At 46.0% G+C, this 24,581-nt stretch overlaps 2 protein-coding genes across 7 annotated transcripts in view; one reads left to right on the top strand and one right to left on the bottom strand.

Moving 5' to 3' along the window:
• The first annotated feature begins 850 nt into the window (after nucleotides 1-850).
• On the top strand, nucleotides 851-14,546 carry NTAN1 (N-terminal asparagine amidase). Of its 3 annotated transcripts, XM_016159666.2 has the most exons (10): nucleotides 851-1,011; nucleotides 6,644-6,746; nucleotides 6,823-6,888; nucleotides 7,196-7,304; nucleotides 9,312-9,385; nucleotides 10,560-10,613; nucleotides 11,199-11,252; nucleotides 12,250-12,347; nucleotides 13,675-13,788; nucleotides 14,201-14,546. In XM_016159666.2, the coding sequence occupies exons 1-10, from the start codon at nucleotides 931-933 to the stop codon at nucleotides 14,378-14,380; spliced, it is 933 nt and encodes a 310-aa protein (XP_016015152.1). In that variant the 5' UTR covers nucleotides 851-930; the 3' UTR covers nucleotides 14,381-14,546. The 3 variants fall into 3 exon arrangements, with proteins under 3 accessions (XP_016015152.1, XP_016015153.1, XP_016015154.1); XM_016159667.2 differs by lacking the exon at nucleotides 6,644-6,746 and having other exon boundaries at nucleotides 882-1,011; XM_016159668.2 differs by lacking the exons at nucleotides 6,644-6,746; nucleotides 6,823-6,888 and having other exon boundaries at nucleotides 904-1,011.
• Nucleotides 12,829-24,581, bottom strand: part of PDXDC1 (pyridoxal dependent decarboxylase domain containing 1) — a 44,602-nt gene continuing 32,849 nt past the window's right edge. The window contains exons 15-24 of one of the 4 annotated variants that reach the window (XM_036225261.1): nucleotides 23,396-23,484; nucleotides 22,325-22,430; nucleotides 20,748-20,919; nucleotides 20,004-20,122; nucleotides 19,574-19,695; nucleotides 18,497-18,589; nucleotides 18,322-18,418; nucleotides 17,368-17,472; nucleotides 16,644-16,879; nucleotides 12,829-13,842 (exon numbers count right to left, since the gene is read on the bottom strand). In XM_036225261.1, the coding sequence (XP_036081154.1) occupies nucleotides 13,783-13,842; nucleotides 16,644-16,879; nucleotides 17,368-17,472; nucleotides 18,322-18,418; nucleotides 18,497-18,589; nucleotides 19,574-19,695; nucleotides 20,004-20,122; nucleotides 20,748-20,919; nucleotides 22,325-22,430; nucleotides 23,396-23,484 (1,199 nt within the window). In that variant the 3' untranslated portion in view covers nucleotides 12,829-13,782. Of the gene's footprint in view, nucleotides 13,843-15,081; nucleotides 16,880-17,367; nucleotides 17,473-18,321; nucleotides 18,419-18,496; nucleotides 18,590-19,573; nucleotides 19,696-20,003; nucleotides 20,123-20,747; nucleotides 20,920-21,959; nucleotides 22,074-22,324; nucleotides 22,431-23,395; nucleotides 23,485-24,581 lie in introns of those variants that run through there. The other 3 variants (XM_016159663.2, XM_016159664.2, XR_001598780.2) reach the window with 3 other exon arrangements.

Here is a 24,581-nt window from a genome sequence, read left to right as displayed (position 1 = left end):
TTCATCCACATTACCCTCCTGGGACCAGCTTAAGATCTCAACTGGAGAAGGAGGGCCAGAGTGACCAGGCACTGGTTGTTAATGGTGGTTCTTGACTCTGATTGCCCTAAAATCCCTTTTGGAGCTTCAAAAAATTAAGAGGTGGAATATAGATTATGACATTCTAATAGTTCTGTGTGAAGCTTCTTCTAAACCTCGCCGTTGTCTTTTTAAAAATTACTTAAAAAAAAAATATTGAGTTGGATCTATTTGAGTGATATTTCCAAGTTTTAAAATAGAGAACCCCAGCCTCGCACCAGGGTACCTATCTTCAGTAGGGACCGTTCAACATCTTGCTGATCCTTACTCTCAGGGTTTTTAGTCAAGCCCCGTGTGTTTTTATGGATGATTTCTAAATGTGTGGCGCTGTTTTCCCACTTTAAGACAGTTTTTACGTTTACTCAATAAATAGAATTCTATGGATTAGGTTCCCAAAATTGGATAATATGCTCAAGGTCACAGTGAGATGTGATAGAGTCCTGGTCTGAACCGAGACAGTCAGCCCCTAGGCCCCGCATTCAGGCCAGGTTGGCTGATGCGCGGACTGAGCTGCGACATTGAGCACGAACAGTCTGGTGGTGGTAAGCGGGACATCCCTTCCTTACTCCCCACGCTTTCAGGACTACATTTCCCAGTGCCCCTTGCGCAGGAGGCCGGCCGCAGGCCTCCCACTTGTGTTCGGACTACGTTTCCCATGGCGCCTTGCGGCCCCGCTTAAATTTCCTCAATCTCTGGGGCTGCGCAGGCTCCTCGGACTGCACTTCCCGGCGGCGCCCGCGGCGGGGCGGGGCGGGGCGCGGCGGGGCGGCCCTAGGGCGGGGGCGGCGAGCGGCCCGCTGCAGGGGAGGCCGCCGCCGCCTCCCTGGGCCTGCCCCGGCGGCCGCCTCCGCGATGCCGCTGCTGGTCGAGGGGCGGCGAGTGCGGCTGCCGCAGTCCGCTGGGGACCTCGTCCGAGCCCACCCTCTTCTGGAGGTGAGCAGGGCCCGGCCGGGGGGCTTCGAGGCTGACCCGAGGGAGACCTGTCAGGAGAGCCCGAGCCCTCGTCACCCCACAGCCACCATCCGCTGTCCCCCGAGACAGACTTTAAACTTGGCGCAGCTGAGGTGCTGCTGACGGCACATCGGGAGCCCAGCCCGCCGGCAGCCGACTTTCTGGCTTCGCTGGAGGCATCTGTGGAGCCTTTACCTTCTTTGGACCTTAGAGGGCATCTGCCGAGGCCCCTTTCTTCCAGAGGAGGGACGGGGGCCCAGAGAGGTTAGGTTACTTGCCCAGTGTCGCACAGCACCGCAGTTTGAGGACACCCTTGGACTCTCTGTTCCCAGTCAGGGCGGTCCCAACCCCCAACCCCCCCCATCCGGACTTGGCCTGTTTTGCCAAATCTGGGCAGTCGCCCATGCTCTCTAGCACTCTCAGGGGTCCCCACCCCGTGTGAGCGTTGCATCGTCGTCAGGTCCTCAGGAAACTGGAGGTTATTCCTGGGTGGGCTTGGGACAGCGTCTGGGCCGGGGTATCCTGGCGGGCCACCTACTCTTCTCTCCCCGCCAATCCCCAACTCTGGGGGCATAAGGCTCCAGTTATTTTTAGCCAGAAGAAAAGGCCAGCTTTTACCCCGCTGGGCCGAGTTGAGGACCACGCCCTGATGGCAGGGTTTTGTTTTGTTCGCTGCTTTTGTCCTCAAATAGATCTCTGAACTCCTTAGTCCATGCTTCTGCAGAAACCGTTTGGAAAGCCATTCTTACCGTAAAAAGAAAAAAAAAAAGATGAGGGACCAAACCTCCCACTTGCCCCAGATCTAGTTAAAGGGGAATCAGCCAATTGATTTAAGTGATATTTATTGAGCCCTAGTTTATGTTGGGTACCGTGTTCACCTTTATCCCTACAATCAGGCCAGTTAGGGGTAATGTTTTTAATCACAGAATCACTCAAATACCATAAACTGTCAAGTGTCATGAAGAAATAATGTCCCTCTGAGATGTGAAGCACAGAAACTTGACCTTAGGGGAAGTCTTCTGTGGTTTCCTCTGTTGCACAATCTCTAATTATTTTGTCTACATACTTTTCTTTATTCTCCTTTGATCTGTCCCCCAGAATGTAAGCTTCCTGAAGGCAAATAGGGATATGTGTCTTTATATCCTCAGAACCTAGGGCAATGGAAGGTGAGCCTGGAAATGAATCTGCGCCCTGTACATATTTGTTACATAAACGAGGGAACAAAATGGCCCCTGAAAATGACCCCAAGCGTTAGGAGGAGTTACTGACAAGGAAAATGGGGACAGCCCTGTGCAAATCTTAACTTGCATTTCAAGAAAACAATCATAATATTACTCAACACATACTGGGCACCGTAGCAGACACTAGGCATTGTGCTAAGCACTTTCCTTGTGCTATGTCACTGTCACACTAGGGAAGTCAGAGGTCGGATTCACTAAGGGGAAAAATTTCAGCTGCCTAAAGAATGCAGGTGGCAATATTTTTATGTTTTAAAATTTCTACAATAAAAAGATCAGTGTCCAAGGCAGCACACTAATGTGGAGAGAGAGGGGATGTGGGGTTATACCAGGACAGTTGCCCCTCTTGAAAGGAGATTTGGCCTATTTAGGGAAACATGGCCTATAAACGCTATGTAGTGAGGACCAATTCGTGTGACATGAACATTGAGGTGGGAGGGTCACTTCGCTTTGCAGCAGTCTAAAGGAAGGAGGATGGAAGCCCAAGAGAGATTTGAAACGGGCAGAAGGGGGAGGGTATTCTAGCTGGACAAGGTAGATTGCTCAGATGGGCAGGAGGGGAAGGGCCCTGAGGATGAGTGGACTGGCCAGTCTCCCTGGCACAGAGAGGGTAAGAGGTGGGAGAGAAGATAGAGGGGTTTGGATGGATCTTTCAATGGATAAGCAGTGTGTGTTTGAGGGAATGAAAGGTTTAACTTTTTCTAAAACAAGTAGTGTGTCCTCTTTTAAAAAAATAAGTCAGAAAGAAAGAAAATAATTTATGATCATAGCCATTCTTCACATTTTGATAAATGTCCTTACAGAGGTTTTCCTTCATGTATGATAAACTTTTTAAAAATGAGAGCATGCTATATATTGTTTTATGTCTTTTTCATGTAATAATATGTTGTGAGTATGCAGTAACATAGACTAATAATAACAACAGCAGTAACAGTAATACAGCCAAATACCACTGCCCAGTGAAGCAGGTGCTGGTGCCATTCCCATTTTACCGGTGACGACTCTGAGGCACAGAGAGGTTGAGTGAGTTGTCCCACATCCTGTAAATGATGTATGTAGCCTGGATTGCAACCTTGGCAATCTGCCTTTGTCTCTACAACTACCCTGTTCAGTGTGGTAGCCACCAGCCACATGGGGCTGTTTACATTTAAATTAATTGATAGTAAATAAACTTTAAAAATCAGTTCCTCAGTTGAACGAGCCACATTTCAGGTGCTCCGCAGCCACGTGTGTCTAGTGGCTACTGCATGAGACAGTGCAGGTGTAGATCGTTGCCATCACTTGCAGAAAGTTCCTTTGGATGGTGTTGTCTAGAGCCTTTCCTCTTAACCAGTTACTGGATGCTCAGAAACCAGTCCCGCGGCATCTTGTTATATGGCTCCATGGAATTCCACAATCTGAATGCACCATAACTTTGTTGCTGCTTTTAAGCTAGTAAGGTATTTATAACCTTTCCCCATTATGGACACTCACAGCTAAATCTTTATAAACCCTTTGATTATTCCTACAAGCAAAGTTGCTGGACAAAGAAAGTTTTTTGGAGCAGAAAAGTGATGTGACAAAATTAGTGTTTTGAAGCAATGATGCTGGCAGCCATTGGGGAGGATAGAGTGGACAAGGGCGACCTTGGGGGTCAAAGAAATGGGTAGGGAATGGTGACAGCCACCCCCTACTAACCTACTGTCAGTTAATCCTCACACAGCCTGAGGAGTGGCCACCAGCGTCCCCATTTCCAAAGGGGGGAGATGAGAGCATGCCCAACGTCACTCAGTGAAAGGCAGGGGACTCCAAGGCCAGCATTGTCTCGCTCCTTATCTTTCACTTGTAAATTCTATAGCAGGAACTGAGATGTGAGATCAAGAAGGACTGAAATAAGGCAGCACACGTGGGAGTAGAAATGAAGGGTCAGTTTGAGAGCCATACCTGTTAATAGTAGCGTTTCACACGGCACTGTGCAGTTCATGAAGCACTGCCACACCTGCGCTCCCGTTTTTGAAGGAAGAACCAACAGAAAGTAGCAGCAGGGCTAAGGGATCTGTGATCCATCATCGTCCTCAAGGGCACCACTAGGTGATTGGCTGACACTGGGGGCAACAGACTATAGCCACAGGCCAAATCCTGTTCACGGATGGCCCGTGAATTGAGAATGGTATTTACATTTTTCAATGCTGAGAGAAAGATCAAAAGAGTAATATTTTGTGACATGTGAAATTACATGAAATGCAGATTTTGGTGTCACCCATAAATAACATTTTCGGGGACACAAACACAGCCATTTGTTTACATGGTCTGTGCTGCTTTCACGCTACAATGCACAGTCCGTAATGCCCAAAATATTTACTGTCTGGTCCCTTCCTGAAAAACGTTCCCTGACCCCTGGGTTAAGAGAACAGTGCCATTGAATAGGAATTAGGAAATGAGGGTGAGGGGTAGCACGGAAACAGTGATGGAAAAGAAATTTTTCAGTGAGTCTTAGTGGCCAGAGAATATCAAAAGTTGAGAAGGCTGGGACTATTTTCATTTCAGAAAGGATGTGAGTTTATAAAGTAGGACTATATGTTTTCTCACAGGAGAACTTTAGCTAAGCTTTTTTCATTTCTGAAAGTAGGAGACCAGGATGATATACCATTTTCACTTTGTGGCATTATCTCTTCTGATTATTTATTCTTCTGTTTCTTTGGGAACTAGTAGGAGCTGTGTCAAAAAAAAAAGACGTGATTTTTGGTCTTGGGTATGAAGTGATAGTCATCTCTCACAAGTAGCTTCGTTTTGGGGTGGTGATCCAGTAGTGAAAATGAGCAGTAAAAATTTGCCTTTACTCCCTCCCTCTCCCAGCCCCAAAAGAACAGAGAAACTGGTAAGTATTAAAGGAGTAATGAAAAGGAAATTCTGAATTCTTAATGTTGTTTTGAATCGAGGTGAGGTGAGAAGGGCATGAGTGGAGAGTGCTCGAGAGCCGTTCTGCGAGTTAGAACATCAGCCACCTCTCTCTCACGGCCTCCTGCAGCGGGCAGAGCTGCCAGACCCATCTGACTTCACTGCCCCTCACTGAACCCTCCCTTCCTTCCTTAAACTGAAGGGCTTATCTGTTCTAATTGCCGCTGTGCTTCCAATTAATGGAAGTTTTTAAAAATAAAATACTATGTAACTCATAAAGCTGATGATTATGTTTTCTTACACCTGATTCAGTTTAAGCACTAACCTAAGGTTGCACCAATTATGAGAAATGACGAGAGGCCGGTGTAAGACTATGAAAAGGTTACCCCATCTAGACAGTGCATGCATACTCTATATTTACGTGTTTGGATAAGATTTTGTTCATTGAGGAGTTTATTTGTTGCAAGTAAGAAGGAAATTATGATACATTTTAGGGTTGTATCAACTTGACATTTTGAAAAAAAAAATGCATAATTCAGTTTTCATTCAAGAATTTAACCACCTGAGTTATTTTCTTCTCCAGGCTTACTTCGTAAGAATTTATTAAAATATTCAATTAGACAAAATGTTTACACCTAATATTAACATATCCTTTTCATAGATTTGCTTCTTTTTGGTTTTCTACTTTAATAATGACATTACTCTATCACAGAAGACTTAGAGAATAGAGAAAAGACCCCAGTTAGATCACTTGTGTTCTAATACAACTATGCTCATGTTGGTGAATTTCCTTTCAGTATTTTTCCCTAGGTGTAGCGACATTTCAGCGTTGTTGTATTAACAGTATATTTATAGCTTACATTTTTTTTTACTTTTTATTTTACTTCTCAGTTTACATTTCTAAGCCGTTTTCATAGTCTTTATTTTCCATGACTGTGCAGTTAGTAGTTGTGAATTGGTTCTGCATAATTTACTTTTTTTGTTGCTGTTCCCAGCTTTTTGCCATCCTACATAACACAGGGTTTGTCGCATTTTGGGTTATTTCCTCCTTACAGAATTCCAGAAGTGAGTTTACTAGATTACTATGGGATAGAAAAAGCTTTAACCCCTCTTCTTTAAAGAAAGTAAAGAAGGGGTGTGGTTTCTGAGCCACCAACCCCACTCGTCCATATAATCTGACTCTCTTTACAATTGTAAAATCGTGAAGCGTCTCCTACTCTTTAGTACAGAACTGTGAAAAAGGCTTTTTGCATCTTCTTTCATAGGCACTAAAATCTTGTTTTATAGGTTAAAAATAGAATTTCATTGTTTTCTTTGCATTGTTTTACATGGTAGTCACTGCTGCCTTTTTATTTTAGCCTTTCTGTCAAATAACACACGCACCTCAGACCTACCAGCGTGTATTTCCCAATTAGGACACACTTTGGCTCTCTCCACCTCTAGTTACTCAATCCTCACTAATTTCCATCACTATTTTATTTTTTTTTTTAATTAAACAGGAAAGAGCCAGACTTCTCAGAGGTCAGTCTGTTCAACAAGTGGGACCCCAGGGCCTTCTGTATGTTCAGCAAAGAGAGCTTGCAGTGACCTCCCCAAAGGATGGTAGGTTAGGAAGCAGTGAATTGGGCATTATCCCAAAAGGCTATTGGATATTTTATTTTATTTCTTTTTTAAACAGGCTCCATCTCCATTCTGGGTTCTGATGATGCCACTACTTGTCACATTGTGGTCCTGAGGCACACAGGTATGGTGAGAGAGATGAAGGAAACCATTACTTAAATTGACCCAACATTTGGGACCATTAATTTCTCGATTTGAGTGTCCTGGTGGCCGATTTGAAACCTGACTCCGCTTACCTTTTTTCTGGTCTGCATGGTACCTCCCTGTTGCCCTGATCAGAATGGGTTGGCCGGGGAGCGCAGACGGTTCTGTTCTTTCTGCTTACAGGATATTCAAAGACGAGGCGATCCTCTGATTGGACAGGAGCAGTGGCTTTTACCTACTGAGTTCTCACTGGGAATAACACGAATCATTTCACCCTTGTTCCCCAGGTAACGGAGCTACCTGCCTGACACATTGTGATGGATCCGACACCAAAGCTGAGGTCCCCTTGATCATGAACTCCATAAAATCCTTTTCCGACCAAGCTCAATGTGGAAGGTGAGCTCCACGCTACTCTTTTTTTATTTATCAGGAACTTTGCGCTCTTGCGTAGAGGAAATGGCTGTGAAAGCTGTTATAGCAACATGGAATGCCACCACCCCACAGTGGCTGTCTCATTCCCCTGGAGCAGAACTTGACACAGAACTTGACTCAGTAGTTGTTGAGTGAATGAATGGGTGACCCATACAGGCAGGGAATAGTGCCAGATTTTAAGTTCATGTGTTGTACATTGCTTTATTATACCTTAGATGTGGTATCTTTATTCATTCCTTCCTTTAGTAGTTATTTATCAAAAGCTTCCTGTGAGCAAGAACTTGCTATAGGTGCCAAGGACATAGCAAACAGAGTAGACACAAACCTTCCCCCAAGCCATTCATTTAGTGAGCGAAGAAGGAAGTCAAGTGGGGGACGGGACCATGGAGGAAAGCAAGGCAGGGAAGAAACCAGGGGCTGGCTGGGGGGCCCCGGGGTGCAGGATTCAGGGTCAGCACAGCCGTGGTTTCACCATGGCCTCTGACTGTCTCACCAGATACAGGACGTGCAGCCCTCCATTTCACAGCTGCTGGCAAACGCAGCTGACCCACAGGCACGCAGCTAGTTGGTGGTAGGCCTACGACAGTGGCCTGACCCGTGCTCACGCCCCAACCCTCTCCTTTCTCATGGGGCACACTTCGTAGCCTTTGCTGTCACTTTATCTGAAGTCTGAGGTAGCCACTGAATGTACTGCTAGTCCAGTCATGTACAAGTTCTTAGAATGTCAGTGATTTAAAAAAAGGTTCTGTCAAGAGTTTCACTAGTGTATCAGATCATTTTAAAACCTAATTCTGCTTCTGCCTGCGTTAGTGACACAGACTGGGCCAGCATCATGGGCGTGTGACCTGCGCGGCCTTTTCATTTTGCTCTGGAGTGCATAGCTGGACCCGGCCATGGCCCCACTCCGTGGTTCTTGGAATGTGCTTGTGAGACAGTCCTATCTGTTTGCAGAACTGATTTGGTCACTCTGGAGAGTTTGTTACAAGGATTCAGAAGGTGAACCTGTAGTAGCCCAGTGTTGAGCAAAGACATAGTGATCACAGCTCCCTTTACCTTCTAATGTTCATTCTGAGGCCACTCGATGCTTCATGGTGTGCTGCTTCTGTAGAAGGTTGCAGCTCATTCCTCAGGAAGATTTTGTCTGTCAGTAGAAGGTAGCATGAAATACGGCCGCACTTTCCCAAGCACTGGTCCCCAGGTGGTTACAGACTGTGAGCAGGCGGTTAGTAGATTCATGAGCGTGGGAAACAGGGCTAAAAAAAGTTAGAGTTTTCAGTTGTAGGACATCTTAGAGCTTTTTTGTGCTGATGTGCATCTTAGCTTTTTGAGGGAGGGCTCACTCACAGTGGGAAGGTTTCCCAAACTCCTCGATCTACAGGAACACTGTTTTCTGTCTCGGGCAGGCAAAGTTCTGGTGAGCACAGCGGATAAGCATGTGCCTTAGAAAGAGACCAGGTTTCCTTCTCTGTGAGATGGAGATGGTCCTCCCTCAGGAGAGGTGGCATTAACAGAGCCAATGCCACCTGTGGAGCGTCCACGTCAGCCCCCCACAGAACAGGCCTGGACTCAGGGCACCCTTGTCCCCCTCCCACTCCTGTACCCTTGTCCTTCTTTGGTAGAGACATTTAAGAGGTTTTGGACGTACCTGCTTTGGGTGTGTAAATGGTGTGATCGAGCCATATTCTTCCAGAGCGGTCCCCCACCCTCTGCAGCATGTTTGTGTTACAATACAGATCCGCTCAGCCATCTGGGGCAGGGTCCCCAGAAGCTTGCCCGGCCTTGGCAGCCTCACCGTTTACCCCTGGGTGCCACATGGGTGTGTTCTGTGTGCACCATGGCACAAACCAGGCCCAGAGGCCCTGCCGCAGAGTGAGGGTTCACAGAAGCTGAGAACTACGACTCAAAGCTAAACCAGTGCACACTGTCACCGTGTTGTGCTGGCCTCTGACCACCGTCCCATCTCTTTGCCAGGCTGGAAGTACACCTCGTGGGCGGCTTCAGTGACGATAGGCAGTTGTCACAAAAACTTACTCATCAACTTCTTAGTAAGTTCACTGTTTTTTTCCCCAAACTTGATAAAAGTTCCTATTTTTGCTTGGATAAAAGTCCCAGTTATGACACAACCAAAGAGGGGCACACCTGCCTGAAGCAACGTAAGCTGTTCAGTTTGGGATCTTCTATGAAGATCGAGCAGCATAGAGCTAAATTTTTAGGGGCAAATGGGATGGGGACAAGATTTTCTTTCATAACAGCCGTTGACGCATTCCATGCTCTGAATCGTGCAAAAATAGAACCACCTTCTGGGCAGAAATATCCATTTTAATAGTAGAGAATGAAAACACTGATACCATTTTTTCTCTATTCAATTAACAAGTATTTAAAAAAGAAGACATTTTGTGTTAATTCATCACGAGGCAGTGAGGTGGGTGGGCGGCCACACGGTACTGGGATACACGTTGGTGTTACCTATTGGGAAAGCGAATTGGCATCGTGGCGAAGTCTGAAAAAGATTCATCTCCTTTGACCCAGTAATTCCTCTTCAGGGAATCTGTTCTAAGAAAATAATCTGGAATATGCACAGAGATTATGCCCAAAGATCGGAAATAATTTAATGTCTGTTAGTAGAATAGTTATGCAGCCGTTAAAAAATAATGCGTATGAAGAGGTTTGAATTCCGTGGGAAAATACATATGTACAAAAATTGGGATATAAAATTACATACATGGTATGAGCTTAGCTGTGCACAGAAAAATATAGAAGAAAATACATTGCATGTCAACCGCTAGGATTACGGGCATTAAAAGCCCTTATAGTTCTACCATTAAAAATCCATTACTCCTTATATTTGGGGAAAAAATTTCCAAATTTTTTACAATGATAAAATTTTTTTGACTCTGATAATCTGGAAATAATTACTTAGAAAAAGAAGAGTGAAAGTCTTATGAGTCAGTTTGCCCTCCCGAACTTCTCAGAATGGAGAGAAAAATGGAAAGCCTTGGTCGCAGTTTGCTTGAGGCTAGGGACATGGCTGTCATGCGGCAGGCAGGGTTTGGTTCTGTGATGTCAGTGGTAGACGGGCCTGGTTGTGGCCGAAAGGGTAGTGGAACAGAGAGGGCTCAGCTGTCTTCTGTCCCTCTGTCCCCTTCTTGACTCACTCAGCATATGTTCTGCCAATTAAAGGAAGTTTCTTGACATCCAGTTTTAAAATTCTAATTGTAGGCGAATTTGACAGACAAGAAGATGACATTCACTTAGTGACATTATGTGTGACCGGTAAGTTCTGCCATCTTTCCCCAAACAAAGTAGTAGATTTCAGGAATGTTTCGCCCTTCTCCCTAAAGCAGGACGTAGCATCAGTTACCTATCTTAGAAGACGCAGCTTGTCAGTGCTTCGCTGACTTAGTTCTGGCTTTTCCCCTCTGCTAGAATGGCCTTCTGCTCCTTCCCTGTCCAGCCTCAGTCGATATGCTAACCCACTTCAGTGCAATGCATCTTTCCTTCCTTGGGATTTTTAGAAGCCTTCTCTGTACTCCCGGGCAGGAGAAGGGGCCAGACCCCAGAGAGGACCTGTCACCTTGTGTGGCAGACTGCCAACCAAGTGTGTAGATGGCTGGGAGGCACTAACTCGAAGCGACAGGTTGTTCAGTATAAATTCAAGTGCTGTGGACTCAGTGGGTAAACAGGAAAACTGTCCCTTTCATTGTGTGTGAGTTTTTTGTTTGTTTTTGTTGTTGTTGTGTGTGTGTGTGTGTGTGTGTGTGTGTGTGTGGTTCCTTCTTGGCCTCTGTTAATACAAAATGAAAACATTTAGTATTTCTTAAAAATTGGATCTTAAAAAAGTTGTTTTTTATTTGTTAGAATTAAATGACCGGGAAGAAAATGAAAACCACTTTCCAATAATTTATGGCATTGGTAAGTAATGCGTTTATTTGAGGGCCGGGGGCTGGTCACGGGCTGATAAGGCAGGCTCTGGCTAAAGGCCGATTCCGCGAACTAATGGGCCCGCTGCCGTCAGTATGTCAGTCACAGCCTTGGGTTCAAATCCTGACACCTGTCTGTGTTTGCTGGGGGATCCTGGGCAAGGAGCTTACCTTCTCTAACCACTACTACAAAACAGAGAGACTGTCCACGTCCTGGGACTGGGAAGAGAAAACAAGGTAGCGAAGGTCAAGTATAGACAGTGCTAGGTTGCACTCTGCTCTCCCGAGGTGGCCAGCTGGGGTGGGCGCGGTATTTGAATCTTATACACAGGGAGCCAAGTAAGGTTTTGATTGAGAACAAAGATCTTACAAAGAAAAAGTGTAAGACTATCAGGCTGAAGAAAACCCAGAACCACCTTCCCTCCTGTTACGGCCCCCGAGAATATAGAAGGATGAAATTGGCTGTATTTGCAGAGGGTTTCTACCATGTCTGTAATATTTTATTTAGCTAGGTGGTGGGTACAAAGGTATACGTTATTTTATTCTCTATACCTTTGTTATCTGAAATACTTTGTAGAAATGATAACAAACAAAAACACCTGATTTGGCCGTGATCACAGCCTACAGCCTCCCTTTTTCCCCCAGCAACTCGCAGATGCGTTTGGTCACCGGGCTGGCCAGGGAGCCTTGCCACATGCTTGCTTGGAGAGAGGGCACACTTCCCACATGGGGCCAGTTCTCAAAGTCTTACCTAGTGCAGCTCAGACCTCAGCTCTGTTTTCAGTGAGAAGCTTGGCTAAAAGACTGAGTCTTCCCTTTCAGGAAGGGGAAAAGCTACAGCACTTAGTAATTTTGTTCAATTTCCATTCTGTTGTGTCTCTGAGATAGACTTATCCATGTTCTGTTATGTGTGGTGGTAGAAACGTAGGACTGCACACTTTCCATTTTTGTCTTTTGTCAACTCAAAGCCACCCTGTCGTCTCTCGCAGCTGTCGACGTTAGAACCGCAGAGGTGTACCGGGCCTCCTTCCCAGACCGTGGTCCCGAGGAGGAGCTGCGGGCTGCTCGAGCTTTAACTGGCGGGCCGGTGAGTCTGGAGTCATCTTCGTGATAAGAGATTAAGGGGTAAAAAGGCATCAAACTCCAAAGCCTCAAGTGCTATATAGACCTTAGAATGGAAAGTTCACGTCGGCGGCTTTAAACTGTAAATCACCAGGGACCACCACATGTCCCTGTCTCCCTGTTCCTCTCACACTCCCTCACACACTCCCTTCCGTCCCCCGCTCCCTGACCCGAATAACAAATACTTTTAGGTTATAAGCTCAAGACCCCAGTTCTCTGCCTGGAAGGTGTAGGGGGAAGTAATGTGAACCCCCAGCATCTGATCCATAAAGAATGCGCCCCTTTTACTTTGTAAAACTTTTCCTATAAAGTTCCTATAAAGAAGGGAGACCCTGGCAGGGGAAAGAGGTTTCTTTCCCTGTACTTTGGACAGTACACTCCTTTGGACACAAACAATGAAGAGCAACCTGCTGGAACCCAAAAGAAAGATCAAATCAATTTGAAAGTCTCATTGCCTTAGGTGCTTTTTAATTACATAACATCTTAATTTTAAAAGTTAGAAAAAAGACCTAAGACTTACATGGCTGTTTGAGGAATGGGTGAAAGAATCCTTTAAAAAGGCTTTCAGTATAAAAAATAGAAATTGCATTCCGAGCACGCAAAAGAAATCTCACTTATGAAATTCTGACATTTTCATTGGAAAATGTTTGGATTCAGAGTGTTTTGCCAATACTTTAACATTTTTAGGATTCCTTTGCTGTTCTCAAGTAGTAGCACAATAGCCTTGACTTAGCTAATATTTCAGTCTCAGTTATCAAAATAGAATGTTGATGGTTAAGCCGAGAATGACCATTGGTAAATTTGGGAATTTGGGGAATTGATCATTTGGTAAATTAGCATTTTTAAAAGTTGTTTTTCCTTTATTTTGATGGGGAAACAGGCATGGTATACTTTTTTAGTCGTAAGGTAATTATCCATTAGTATAAGGAGGCACATGGGTTTCAGTCAAACACACCTGGGTGTGAGGCCAGCCCTGCTTACTGGAAATGTGACCATCGGCATCATGCCCCATCTCTGTCTGAGCCTCAGGCTTTCACCCAAAGTGGGAAAAATGCCATCTTCCTGCAGTATTGTTGTCAGGACTAAACAAAATAATTTATGTTACCCACAAAGTACCAGACAATTGGAAATATTCAGTAAGTAGCAGCTTTGTCATTAGATAAAATTTTAAACCAGCTTATCATCCAGATAAATGCTTTAACTGCTAGACTACACAGGTGCCTACTTTAATGGGAGGGTTCGAGAAGCTGATAGCATTCCTCAAATTCTATCCTTGAAATGTTCTTTTTCAGATGATTAGTATTTACGATGCAAAGACAGAACAACTTCGGATAGGACCGTATTCCTGGACACCATTTCCACATGTGGATTTCTGGTTGCAGCAAGATGATAAGGAAATACTAGAGGTGAGAATTTACAGGTTGAGCAAATCTTAAATCTCTGGACCCTGGTCTCCACATCTGTAAGAAAAAGAAAGGTGAAGACTAAATAGCTGCTTTTCCTTCAGTGAGTAGTATTCATCTTTAGTATGCCACTGACAGGTCCCATTTAACTCTTGTGTAAACAGAGGATGAGTAATGTCCTGGATAGACACCTGCATATAGATGAAGCAGTAAGCAACCAACTGCTTTTTTCTCATTCACTCAGTACACCTCAGTTCTTATATAATGTTTCAATTCATATATATTTATATAGTGATCTGAGAACATCCCGATTAATGTTTAGGGAACACAGGAGTACTTCCTTCATTTGGCATCTTTATCAAAGTAGGGAAAGGGGCAAGGTTGTTCTCTCATGCCCCAAATCTTGTTTTTCCAGAACCTTTCCACTTCACCTCTGGCCGAGCCCCCCCACTTTGTTGAACATATTAGATCTACCTTGCTGTTTTTAAAAAAATACCCATCTCCAACAAACACGCTGTTTCCTGGAAATAAAGCTCTACTCTACAAAAAAAATGAAGATGGTTTATGGGAAAAGATCTCTCCTCCAGGAAGTTAAAAATAGGAATTACCAAAGAAAGCAACTTTTTGGCAAGACAGAGACCACTGGTGGGGGTTGGACAGAACATGAATTTGGAATCTACATCCGTCGAGTCTTAGGTCTCCTTCCTTACTCAGTGTCTTTCAAGTGACTTTCAAAATAAAACCTTATTTTGGCAAAGCCACTGGTTTATTTTTTGCTTTTCTAAAAAGCTGACATCTAGCTTTTTTGGTTGGTAATAAAGGGGCAGGGGAGAAGCTACCTGCCTTCACTATCCTATAACAACTATTCCAGTTACTTAGGTATTTCTAGTTCTCCAAGTTCATGAATAAAGGAAAAATGATGGTAATTTTGTTTAAAAAACATTTAAAATGCACTAAAGTTCAGTGAGAATTTATACATCTCACAGAAGGTTTTTTGGCCCCCAAATATTTTAGAAGCATGAACTCCAAAACTGCTGTATGTACTTCTAAAGGAAAATGAGATGAAAGGTTCAGAAAGACAAACGGGGTTTGATCTCACAGCTATATAATTACCTCTAAAATAATCTCAGACTAAATTTAATTTGAGTTATATGAAGGTGTAAGGTCATTAAAATGCTCAAATTGTGATTATTATGCAAGTTATATTTTTAGAAACCTTTATTTTTTTGAAGCTGCTATCCAAAAGAATGTCATCGTGCCTGATTAATAGTAATATTTATGAACTGAACTCACCGGTAACAATTACAAGAACCTTTATTGAAACCAACATTCAAATAGTATCTCAAGGGTGAAATTCTGTTTCAGCAAAACCAATTTAACAATTTATATGTAAAAACATTTAAAAATTAATCTTGTTAAAGGTGGTAATTTCCCCTCCCCCATCTGCTGTACTTCATCGCACCAAATAAACAAGGAAGACTTTGTTTAATCATCTGCACCAAAAAGAAAATGAAAAAGGAAAATACATTTTGACAAGAGCCAAAAGTCAGAAATCACATCAAATCAGAGTGTAATTATTGGCTTAATGTGGTATAACTAAGGCTTCCAGTCCTTCAGGCCACAAACCCAGTGTGAACTCCCACCATTTCAATGTCCCTCAAGCTCAGCTCTGCTGGCCTGGCAGGCACTGGGCATCGCCTGTGGTGAAGGAAGGGCAACCGGACTTCTGGAAGCGCAGACTCGGGCTGTCATTAAGGGCCAGCTTCCAGTGACTTCAGCAGTAGTCTGGCGTGGTCGGCTAAGGAAGATTACTTTTCTGGTTCTTGTTTCTGAGTTGGGCCCAAAGGGGTGAGCTGCTAGTGGAACAGAAGCTATGAAGCTCCCACGTGGAACAGGTCAAAGGTGTACTCACTTTAGAATTTAACTGGGTCCTACAGCATATTTAACATTATATTCTTAAGAGTAGTAGCCACTGGGTTTTCAGATATTAAACATAGAAATAAGCACAGTCTCTTCTTGTGTGCCAATTTAAAAGCTTTACCAATATTTAAAAATATACATATATATATGGTCAATGAGAGTCTTTATAGTTTCTCTTAATAGATGAGTCCTTTAATTTGTTTACAAATAGTATATAAAGGGAAAAATGGATTTGCGGCAGAGGGCAGCCACCGACACACTGCCCAATCTAACTTGCTTGCCAGCCTGCCACAGCGTGAGTGGACAGTCCTTCCTCATGTCTCGAGGGAAAGCAGTGGTTGGGGATGGTGGGAGAGGGCTTCTGACACTTGTGTACAAGTCCACTGAAACTCCTCCTTCAAGCCCATGCAGTCCAGTTGTATACTGCAACCTGATCAAACTAAACAACTAAAACGGATGGCAAACGATGCTGTCTGTCTCGTCTGCAGCAGTCCAGCAGAACCCGGAGAGGCCTAAAACAAGCTGTCTTACCGAAAATTACCATGTGCAACCTAGCAACTTCTTACACTTACGTTTACACAGATAGGAGCAAGTGTTTCGAGTGGCGAGCACTTGAAATTCTGAGTGTTCTTTGTGAAGAAAAAGTGTTTATGGTAACTTGGGGGGGAATGTATTACTACAGTTGCGTAGACAGAAACAGTTGTTGTTGTTCTCCATACCCATAAAATTAGACAAGTCAATTACCCTCCAAGAAAGCCTGGCTTTCAGGCACATATTTGTGCAAAAATCCCAGTTAAGCACAAATAACAGTAATTTCTCTTGTATCAGCGTGTAGCACAGTTCACATTTTCAGTATAACTTCATCTTCCCTGAAACAATACTCAGTACAGTCTCAAACCAAACACTGAATTTTATCTTAAGCTTTCTGGTTCTTCCACCTGTGGATGGTCGTCGTCCACCTGTGGATGGGCTGTGTTCTGGAAGGCTCCAGTCTGTTCGGCTTCCTGAGGGGTAGGGGCCCCTGGGTGCTGCTCAGGGCTGTTAGCCTCCAGGGCCTCCTGCTCCGGCCCCCCAGACAGGTGCTCCATCTTTTCTAAGTCTTCAATGTGACTGACGGAGCTTGTCTCACTTAGAGCATCTGAACCTCTTAGGGACCTTTTAAAAGGCTTCTGGCCTAGAGAGAGAGATGGAACAAAAAAGCTTGGTAAAGGGCACTTCCACCACAAAGCTCGCTGTATGACAAGAGATCACTTTTTAAAATTCCAACTGCTTCAGCCAAATCCCCAGAATTACTGGCTCTGAGACACTCAGTGCAGAGGCAAGAAATGAGAGTTGATATGATACTAACATGCTCCCAAGGCTAGGAACTTTTGAGGTCATCTTAATCAGGAGAGTAAACACCAGGTCAAATGTGATGCCAGCTTGCAAGACCCTACCTGGAGTGCTCCAGAGGTATTCCTCTGACACTACTCGAATGGTTAAAGGGACAGCTGGGCTAATCTGAAGAGAAATAGGACTTTCGGGTTAAAGAACCAAGAAAACAAGGAGTGCAGGTGATACCAAATGGGAAAACTGTTACATGAGGCCAAGGTCTATTTTTCCAGGAGAAAACACGACCAGTTTCCTTTCGTTTGGTATCGCAAACACGGTGATATACTGTACCTGGAAGTCTCTGTTTCATGCGACTGCCTGAGGGGGTCTGAGGTGGTGTTACTCCTGTCCCTTGTACTTTGTAGACATACGTGTGTTCTGTGGACTCGAGAGAGCCTGCCGGGAAGAGACAGGGGTGGGCGGGAGCTCTGGCACAGGCTGTTGTGCATGATGCCCCACTCAGCCTTGTTCCCTAACGAGCTTCCCCTGGCCGCACAGCCTTGCACAGACAGTGGGGACTTCAGTGCTCCTGGAGTGCCTTCTTGCAGCGGTGCTCATGAGTCCCAGCGCTGCTGTCTCCCCAGGTATCCCACGTACCCGTGAAAACACTCCGCCAGCAGTGTGGCCCAAGCTTGCCTAGGGAGCCAGGCCCAAGTGGGACGTATGTACTTTAGCAACGAGGCACAGATGCCTCATGGTTAATGGCTGAGGCGGGGCAGGTTAAAAGAGTCTCTCTGGCTGTCCTATGACAACATTGTCACCAAGGGAAGGGGCCCCGTGTTGATGGCATTATGTCCCTGGTAGAACAGGGAAGAAGTCCTGTAGTTGGACATCATCTTCCCCAAACCCCAGCAACTGGTAATATTTGCGAGCTGCCTGGTCGGAACCCAGTGGTCCAGTGCGACAGACCAGTCGTCACTGCCCCTTTCGAAGGCAGATGCTGGGCGACACTGGTGAGCACTGCAAGGAACGTCAACACTGAACCATGATGTCCAAGGCGCACAGTCTGGAGGGTCTGAACAGCTGTGTGAACACGTTCTCAGACTCTGGGAAGTGGAGTCTGCTGGGGACAACGGGCACCTGCTTTCGAGCCATTTTGGCTGTGCAGGCAGGACAGGGACGACGAGAGTCACAGTGCCGGGACAGAGCAGGGCGTGCACAAGCTTCTCAGCATTAGGGTGGGGGCTCAGGGCGTCTGGGCAAACCCGAGGCACGTGAGATCTGGGAGGAGGCTGTCCGTCCTACCTGCCGTCAAGTTGAAAGTTCTTCCCTTCTGTGACGGCTGGACTGGAGAGAACCAATTCAGCACGGATCCCACGACGGGGATCTGCCGCAACACCCCCTGCAGAACACACGCTCAGCATCGCCTGGTCCAGGCCGCTCCCGGCCCGAGCCAGCGGCACCCGCGCAGGGCACTCACCTCTTCCCGGAGGCGCTCCTCGCTGGCCTTCTGCAGCTGAACCTGAGCTTCCTGAATTCCTTTCCGAACCACTTCCGTCATGTTTTCCAGGAGCTGTATTATGAGCAAGAAAGGCATTACTTGTTTCAGCCTCTTGCCCAGGACCTAGAAGAACTATTAACACAGCACTGGGGTGGGTTTTCAGCAGTCTGTTAGCAAGTAGAATTCTGTACTTTAAAACATCACTGTAAAAAAAAAAAAAAAAAATCAAGATGAAATGCTCAGAGAGGCCTAGGCAGACTTATCTTGGTGACCAGCCTCATAAGCCAGGGAATACAGAAGAGAAATAACTGTCCCTATAACCTGAACATCAGATCAACAGAAAAGAGACCACTCCACACGCACGGCATAAGAGCCAGAAGTGCTCGTCAGGTTTGGAAGAAACTTCAAGAAGTGCACCCGTGAATAAATAAATAAGCTGGCTACTCAGCCCAGTTCAAACTTCCTTTTCTCCTCCACTCCACCCAAAATGAATCATATGCCATGTGCCTCTCTCTTCTCTCAGATCAGTCTTGCTTGGACCATTTTCTTTCCTTTGGAGTGATTTCTAATGACTTGAATATCTGGTTTGGAGAACCAACTTTAAGCCTCCCAGCCTGGTGCTCCAGGCTGACTGGCCAATAGGAGCGTGTCTGTTACTGGCGGAAGTTCTGTTACTAGAAACACCTGTCTCACTCAGCTTGGGACCCAGCTTCCCCCAGGAAGTCTCTACAGACCTTGTCAAACAGCAAGTGTGCCTTCCTGAATGCCTGGTTGCCCCCACCTTCTAACCACAGCAGACCACCTCGCTGGGCCATGTGCGTCAGTGCCCCCCCCCCCCCGCCGCTGGTCTGTGGGGTCCCTGAAGGCAGGGACCCTGTCAGATCCACGTGGCATTCCTGATGCTGGCACAACGCCCAGCTCACAGGAAGCATTTAAAACCTCTTGGGAAAGAATGGATAGACAGACATCTGTGAGGGCAGCTTTGTCTTTCATGGCTCCAGCCTATTTCTGGGCAAAACTCGGAAAAGGAATGAGACCCTGATTAGTCATACAGACCCTTGAGTTTTCCTCAATTTCTCGGGCTGTGACTGCAATGGTCTCCACGAGCTGAGAAATATCTACGTCGTCACTCGCCATGCCGATGTAAATACAGCTCTTCATACTTTTATACTCGGGGCCTGCAGGAGAAAACGACAGACCCACTTGATTCCCGAGTCCTCTGGCACCGGTCAGACGTGGCCCGCCTGTCTGTACAACAGCTCGGCCATGCGCAAAGAGCCTCCCTGCGGGGTGAGGAAAGCAGTTCTAACGAGGAGACAGGATGCCTGGAAAGGATGCAGTAGAAGAAGGGCAGGCTCTCACCCCTAACCCTCCCTACCCCCGGAAGAACCAAACCGACATTTCCTCCAAACGGAGCCTGTTCTCCTTAAGCCAGTTGAAAATGGCCTTCCAAAGTTCAGAGCTGATTTATTAAAGTAGTAATTACCCATTTTAAATGTAAGGTCAGATTCCAGTTCATTTAACTTTTTCAGGAGTCCAGCATGGATTTTTTCCCCTTCTGGATCTGATTTCAAACTGCTCTTATCATCATTAGCATGTTCGTACCTATAAATAGCATCAAACAACAGAATTCAATCTAGAACATGATGCGAGCCTTCAGACACAGGATTACAGGGGGAGTATAAGCTACTGCAGGGCACCAAGAACGCAGAGAGAGATGAATGGGCAAAGGAGCACTCGGGGTTTCAAGAATATTTCAAAGAATGGCCAAGTCTCTAGGTCCATGAAATCTGGAGATCGAGGTGAGGTCTGGAGGTCTCACCATTTGTGATAGAAAAGGGAGCTGGGCCTCATCCTGAAGGAAAGCAGTTGTGAGAAGGACCCCACACGCTGACTACCAAGGATAGAGGAGTTTGCTGCGCTGGGGAGCTGAGTTCTTTCCCTCAGTGATTTGTAATTCTCCACCCATCGAGGATGTAGTAACTTGTGTTGGCACAGAAAGAACATACAGCGACTCCTACTGCATGCACTGAGTGCAATGTGGGCCCCATTGCCAGCCACACTGTGCTTTTGTAAAGTGCCCAGGTCATCCTGTAGAATTATCATCAGCTGTGTACACTGTGCCTACATATATTCATCGGACACTTCTAAGCTGGTTCACAAAATGACCTACCCGTTGTCTTTATACAGCACTGAGAAATGAACACCAGGCAGCAAGCGGAAACTATACCTGACGACCCCTATTCCAGGCCAGTTAGGGTCATCGACGTATAAGAGACCTGCTGTCCCTGTCACCTCCTGCTTGAACTCCTCTCGCAACTGTAGTGTACAAGTCAGGACTGGCAGCTGGCTTTGTATGCAGGCCACAAGCTGGTCCACATCCTCTCCCCGAGTTCCTAAACCTGAAATGTTCACAGAATGTTAGAGAATTGCTTAAGAGACAGCTGAAGAAGAGAGCAGGGCTCCCACTTCCTGTCAGAGAAGCCAAAAGCCCTAAGCATATCCAATCAGCTGGAGCTGAGGAGTTAAAAAAGCCACTAAACCCAGATATGGTATTAAAAATTAACACAGCCAGCTGCTCCAGTGTAGACAGTTTTTTCTTACCCAGAAGAATTAGCCCTTTCGATTTAATACACAATGAAACTCTACAGAAATCAGATTCTTTCCACAGAGACTCTGCTTAAGTTAGAAAATCTTATCACAGGTTAAACTCAAAGAGGAAACCACGCAGTTCTCTCTGCACGTTACCATTTGGACAGAAAGAGATTTGGGCAGGTCTGTGGCAGGGTGACAACAGAACCACATCACTTCTGGTCAGGGCCTGAGGGTCTCAGGGCTTTAGGGACCCCAGAGTCGTGGCCACATCACTCCTTCCCTCGATTCCGGTGCTGCATGGATCTCACTAAGCCTAAGTCAAGCTGCCTCGGTGTCTTCAGCTCTCTTTTCTGGCTTAGAGACCAAGCCGCTGGGGCTGGGAGTGAGGCCCTGCACACAGAGCTTCCGAGGCCACCAGCCACCATTATGATGGCTTTTCTTGGCAGGACAGATGCCTGCACTTCTCTACTTTGATGCCTTTGAGAAAACATCTTTCCAAAAATGTTGAAAACATCTCATGAAAAGCCATCCAACATTTTCTGAAAATATTTGAATCATCTCAGGATAAAGCACAACTAAAATTTTAAAATCTTTTTTTCAGCTTATGTTTAAGCACCTACTATAATATGCCTGGCACCACCTAAAGCATTTCATACACACGATCGCATTTTAATTTTCACATGGCTACGTTCTGGAGACAAGAGACTGGCTCAAGGTCTCACAGGTACGAAGTGCCGAGGGGGCAAGGACCCCGTACTTTGCTGTAAAGCGCATGTGCCCTCAGCCGCACGCTTCCTTAAATGCCTAACATGGCAGTTCTCAACCTTCGCTGGCCTATTAGACTCACCGAGGGAGCTTTTAAAGGTCAGATGCCCAGGCTCCACGCCTGACCCAGAAAATCTGAGTCTCTGCCGGTGGGACTTCTCAAGGTTCGACAGGTGATGCTAATGTGCGGGCTGGGCTGAGAACCAGTGAATAGAGAAGGGTCACAAGACATCGAAACACAGGAATTCGAGTGACTTCAGAAGTCTATTTCTGAGAAATTACACTGGAAGGCTAATCTGCCTAAATTTAGCCCAAAAGAAAAAGCCTCTCCAAAGAGAACAGACCATCAAAAGGGAAAGCTAGTCAACCCCGCAGCCTGGGCTTTAGCAGACTTGTCGCCACTGCTCCCGGGAACAAAAATGAGTGCAATGCACAGGGACTAGTTACCTGCCGCTGTCGCCAGAGGGCTGAACCGCACGCACACGCCCTCCACCTCCAGGTCCATGATGGTGAGGCCGCCCGCAGGCACCAGCCGTTTCAGCTGCTCTCCCAGCTGTGGGGAAGAGCGCAGTGTGAGCAGCTCCCCAGGAGAGCTGTGCCCGCAGACCCCCGTCCACCCTGGTCTGCTCGGCCCGGGCCCGAGAAGCTGCAGGGGCTGGTTTTCTTTAATCTTTTGATTCTCTTTGAATACTATGGCAACTTCTTTAGACAAACAATAAATTTTACATTTATTCTCAATTAAAAAAAAAAACCTAAGTTCGTTGTAGAAAAATCTAGGAAATACAGGTAAACGCACACCACTGAGAAACACCCACTGCTGTCATGCGATACGCCCGTTACAGGTGTTTTTCCCTGTGCGTGTGTTTTATTGTCATAAAAAAGGGCATCTGTACGCTGTGTAGTGACCTGTGTTTTTCACATAACTTATGGCCACTTCCTTTCCTGCATTGACACCTGGCCACAGGGCTTACACCGGCTCTTTTGAACACTGATGCACGGATGCACTGCCCCTTAGTCACCAAACCCCATGAGTTAGGCATGTCCGACGTTTCTCCAGGTCTGATGCTGCTCGGTGAACATCCTTGCATCGTTTAGAATGTCCTTTACACTAGAACCCTGGAGGTACGACCTCAGGGTCAGGAGGCAGCCCAGCCCGTATGCCGGGCTGCCGGGCTGCCGGGCTGCTGGGTGCTCTGGGGCCTCTGGCTCGTGTGCCTTCTGACGTCAGCTGACACTGGGCAGAGCCGTGGAGTGCGGCACCGCAGAACACACTGTGCAGGCTGCTTCACAGCCTTGAGCAGTAGCACGGAAACAGTCACGTGAAGACTAGAGGCGACGCTGAAAGGGCCTCCCAGAAGTCACGTGGTTTGTGAGGCGGCGATGCGATTAGGAACAGAACCGCAGAACAAAGCCCAGCGCCTTCACGCAAGGCTCCCTCCTCGGGCCTGGTTTCCCTGAGGTGATCATGCGCCATCCCAACCACCCGGGTGCGGAGGAAGCCCACGACTGCCTCCTCACCCAGCGATTCAGAGCGTCGCAGGAGCGTCTCTCCCGGCTGACCGCCGAAGGCACCGTGTTGGGCGCTGGGACAGCTTTAAGCACTGGATCTGACACCAAAACAGAGAATGGAGAGTCACCTGCTAGAAGCACAGCGAACTGAACCGGGAACCCCCTTCCCCCATTCCACTTAGCTCCTAATATTAGCCCAAGAGAAAAATATTTTAAAAAATCAAAGGTGTATCTTATGATGAATGGCTGAACAAAAGGTAGTACGTACACAAAATGGACTATTATTCAGCCTTAAAAAAGTAAGGCAATCCTGTCACATTCCCAACATGGATGAATCTTGAGGACGTTATGTTAAGTGAAATAAGCCATTCAGAGAAGGGCAGATATTACATGCTTCTGTTTTTATGAGGCATTTAAAGTAGTCAATTCTATAGAACCAGAACGTAGAGTGGTGGTTGCCATGGGCTGGGGAAGGGAGGTGAGGAAGGAAATGGGGTGTTGTTTAATGGGGACAGAGTATAAGTTTTGCAAGACGAAAAAGTTTGGACGGCTGCTGTATTAAACTGTGAATACACTTAATACTACTATACACGTAATAGTTAAGATGGTAAATTCCATGTTTTTGAACCACAATTTAAAAATAAATGTATCTTACTAAATTAAACATTACTCATGAAAAATATAACATTTGAATATATTCACATTAATAAAATTCTTAACTTCATTTTAAAAGTTTTCTTTCAAGGAATTTCAAAAGAAAATCAACATTATAAGTTACCAACTGATCTACTAAATAGTGTGCAAGGTAAATTAGGGAACCCAATAGCTGGGCTTCACAACCAAATTATCCCCCACCCATCAAACGGTCTGGGTGCCTACTCGTGCCAGGCGCTGTGCCGAGCAGGAGGGACACAAGGCTGATGAGGTTTCTGTCATCTTGGAGTTTACATTCTACTTGAGGAAACAGACCATAAAGAAAGAAATGAAACCACTATATATTGCCGCGAATGCCATGAAAGAAGGCAGGGGTTTCTGAAGTGACATGGAGTCGACTTAGACAGGACAGGCAGGCCCCTCTGGGGAAGTGGACATTACGGGGACCTGAGTGGGGAGAAGGAGCCAGCCAGAAGAGGAGCAAGGAGAAACGTATCAGAGGCAGAGGGAACAGCAAGTGCAAAGGTCTTACTCTATAAGC

This window comes from Rousettus aegyptiacus, unplaced genomic scaffold (genome assembly GCF_014176215.1).
Source record: "Rousettus aegyptiacus isolate mRouAeg1 unplaced genomic scaffold, mRouAeg1.p scaffold_m13_p_8, whole genome shotgun sequence".
NCBI lineage: Eukaryota > Metazoa > Chordata > Mammalia > Chiroptera > Pteropodidae > Rousettus > Rousettus aegyptiacus.
This window is presented reverse-complemented; position numbering and strand designations above follow the sequence as displayed.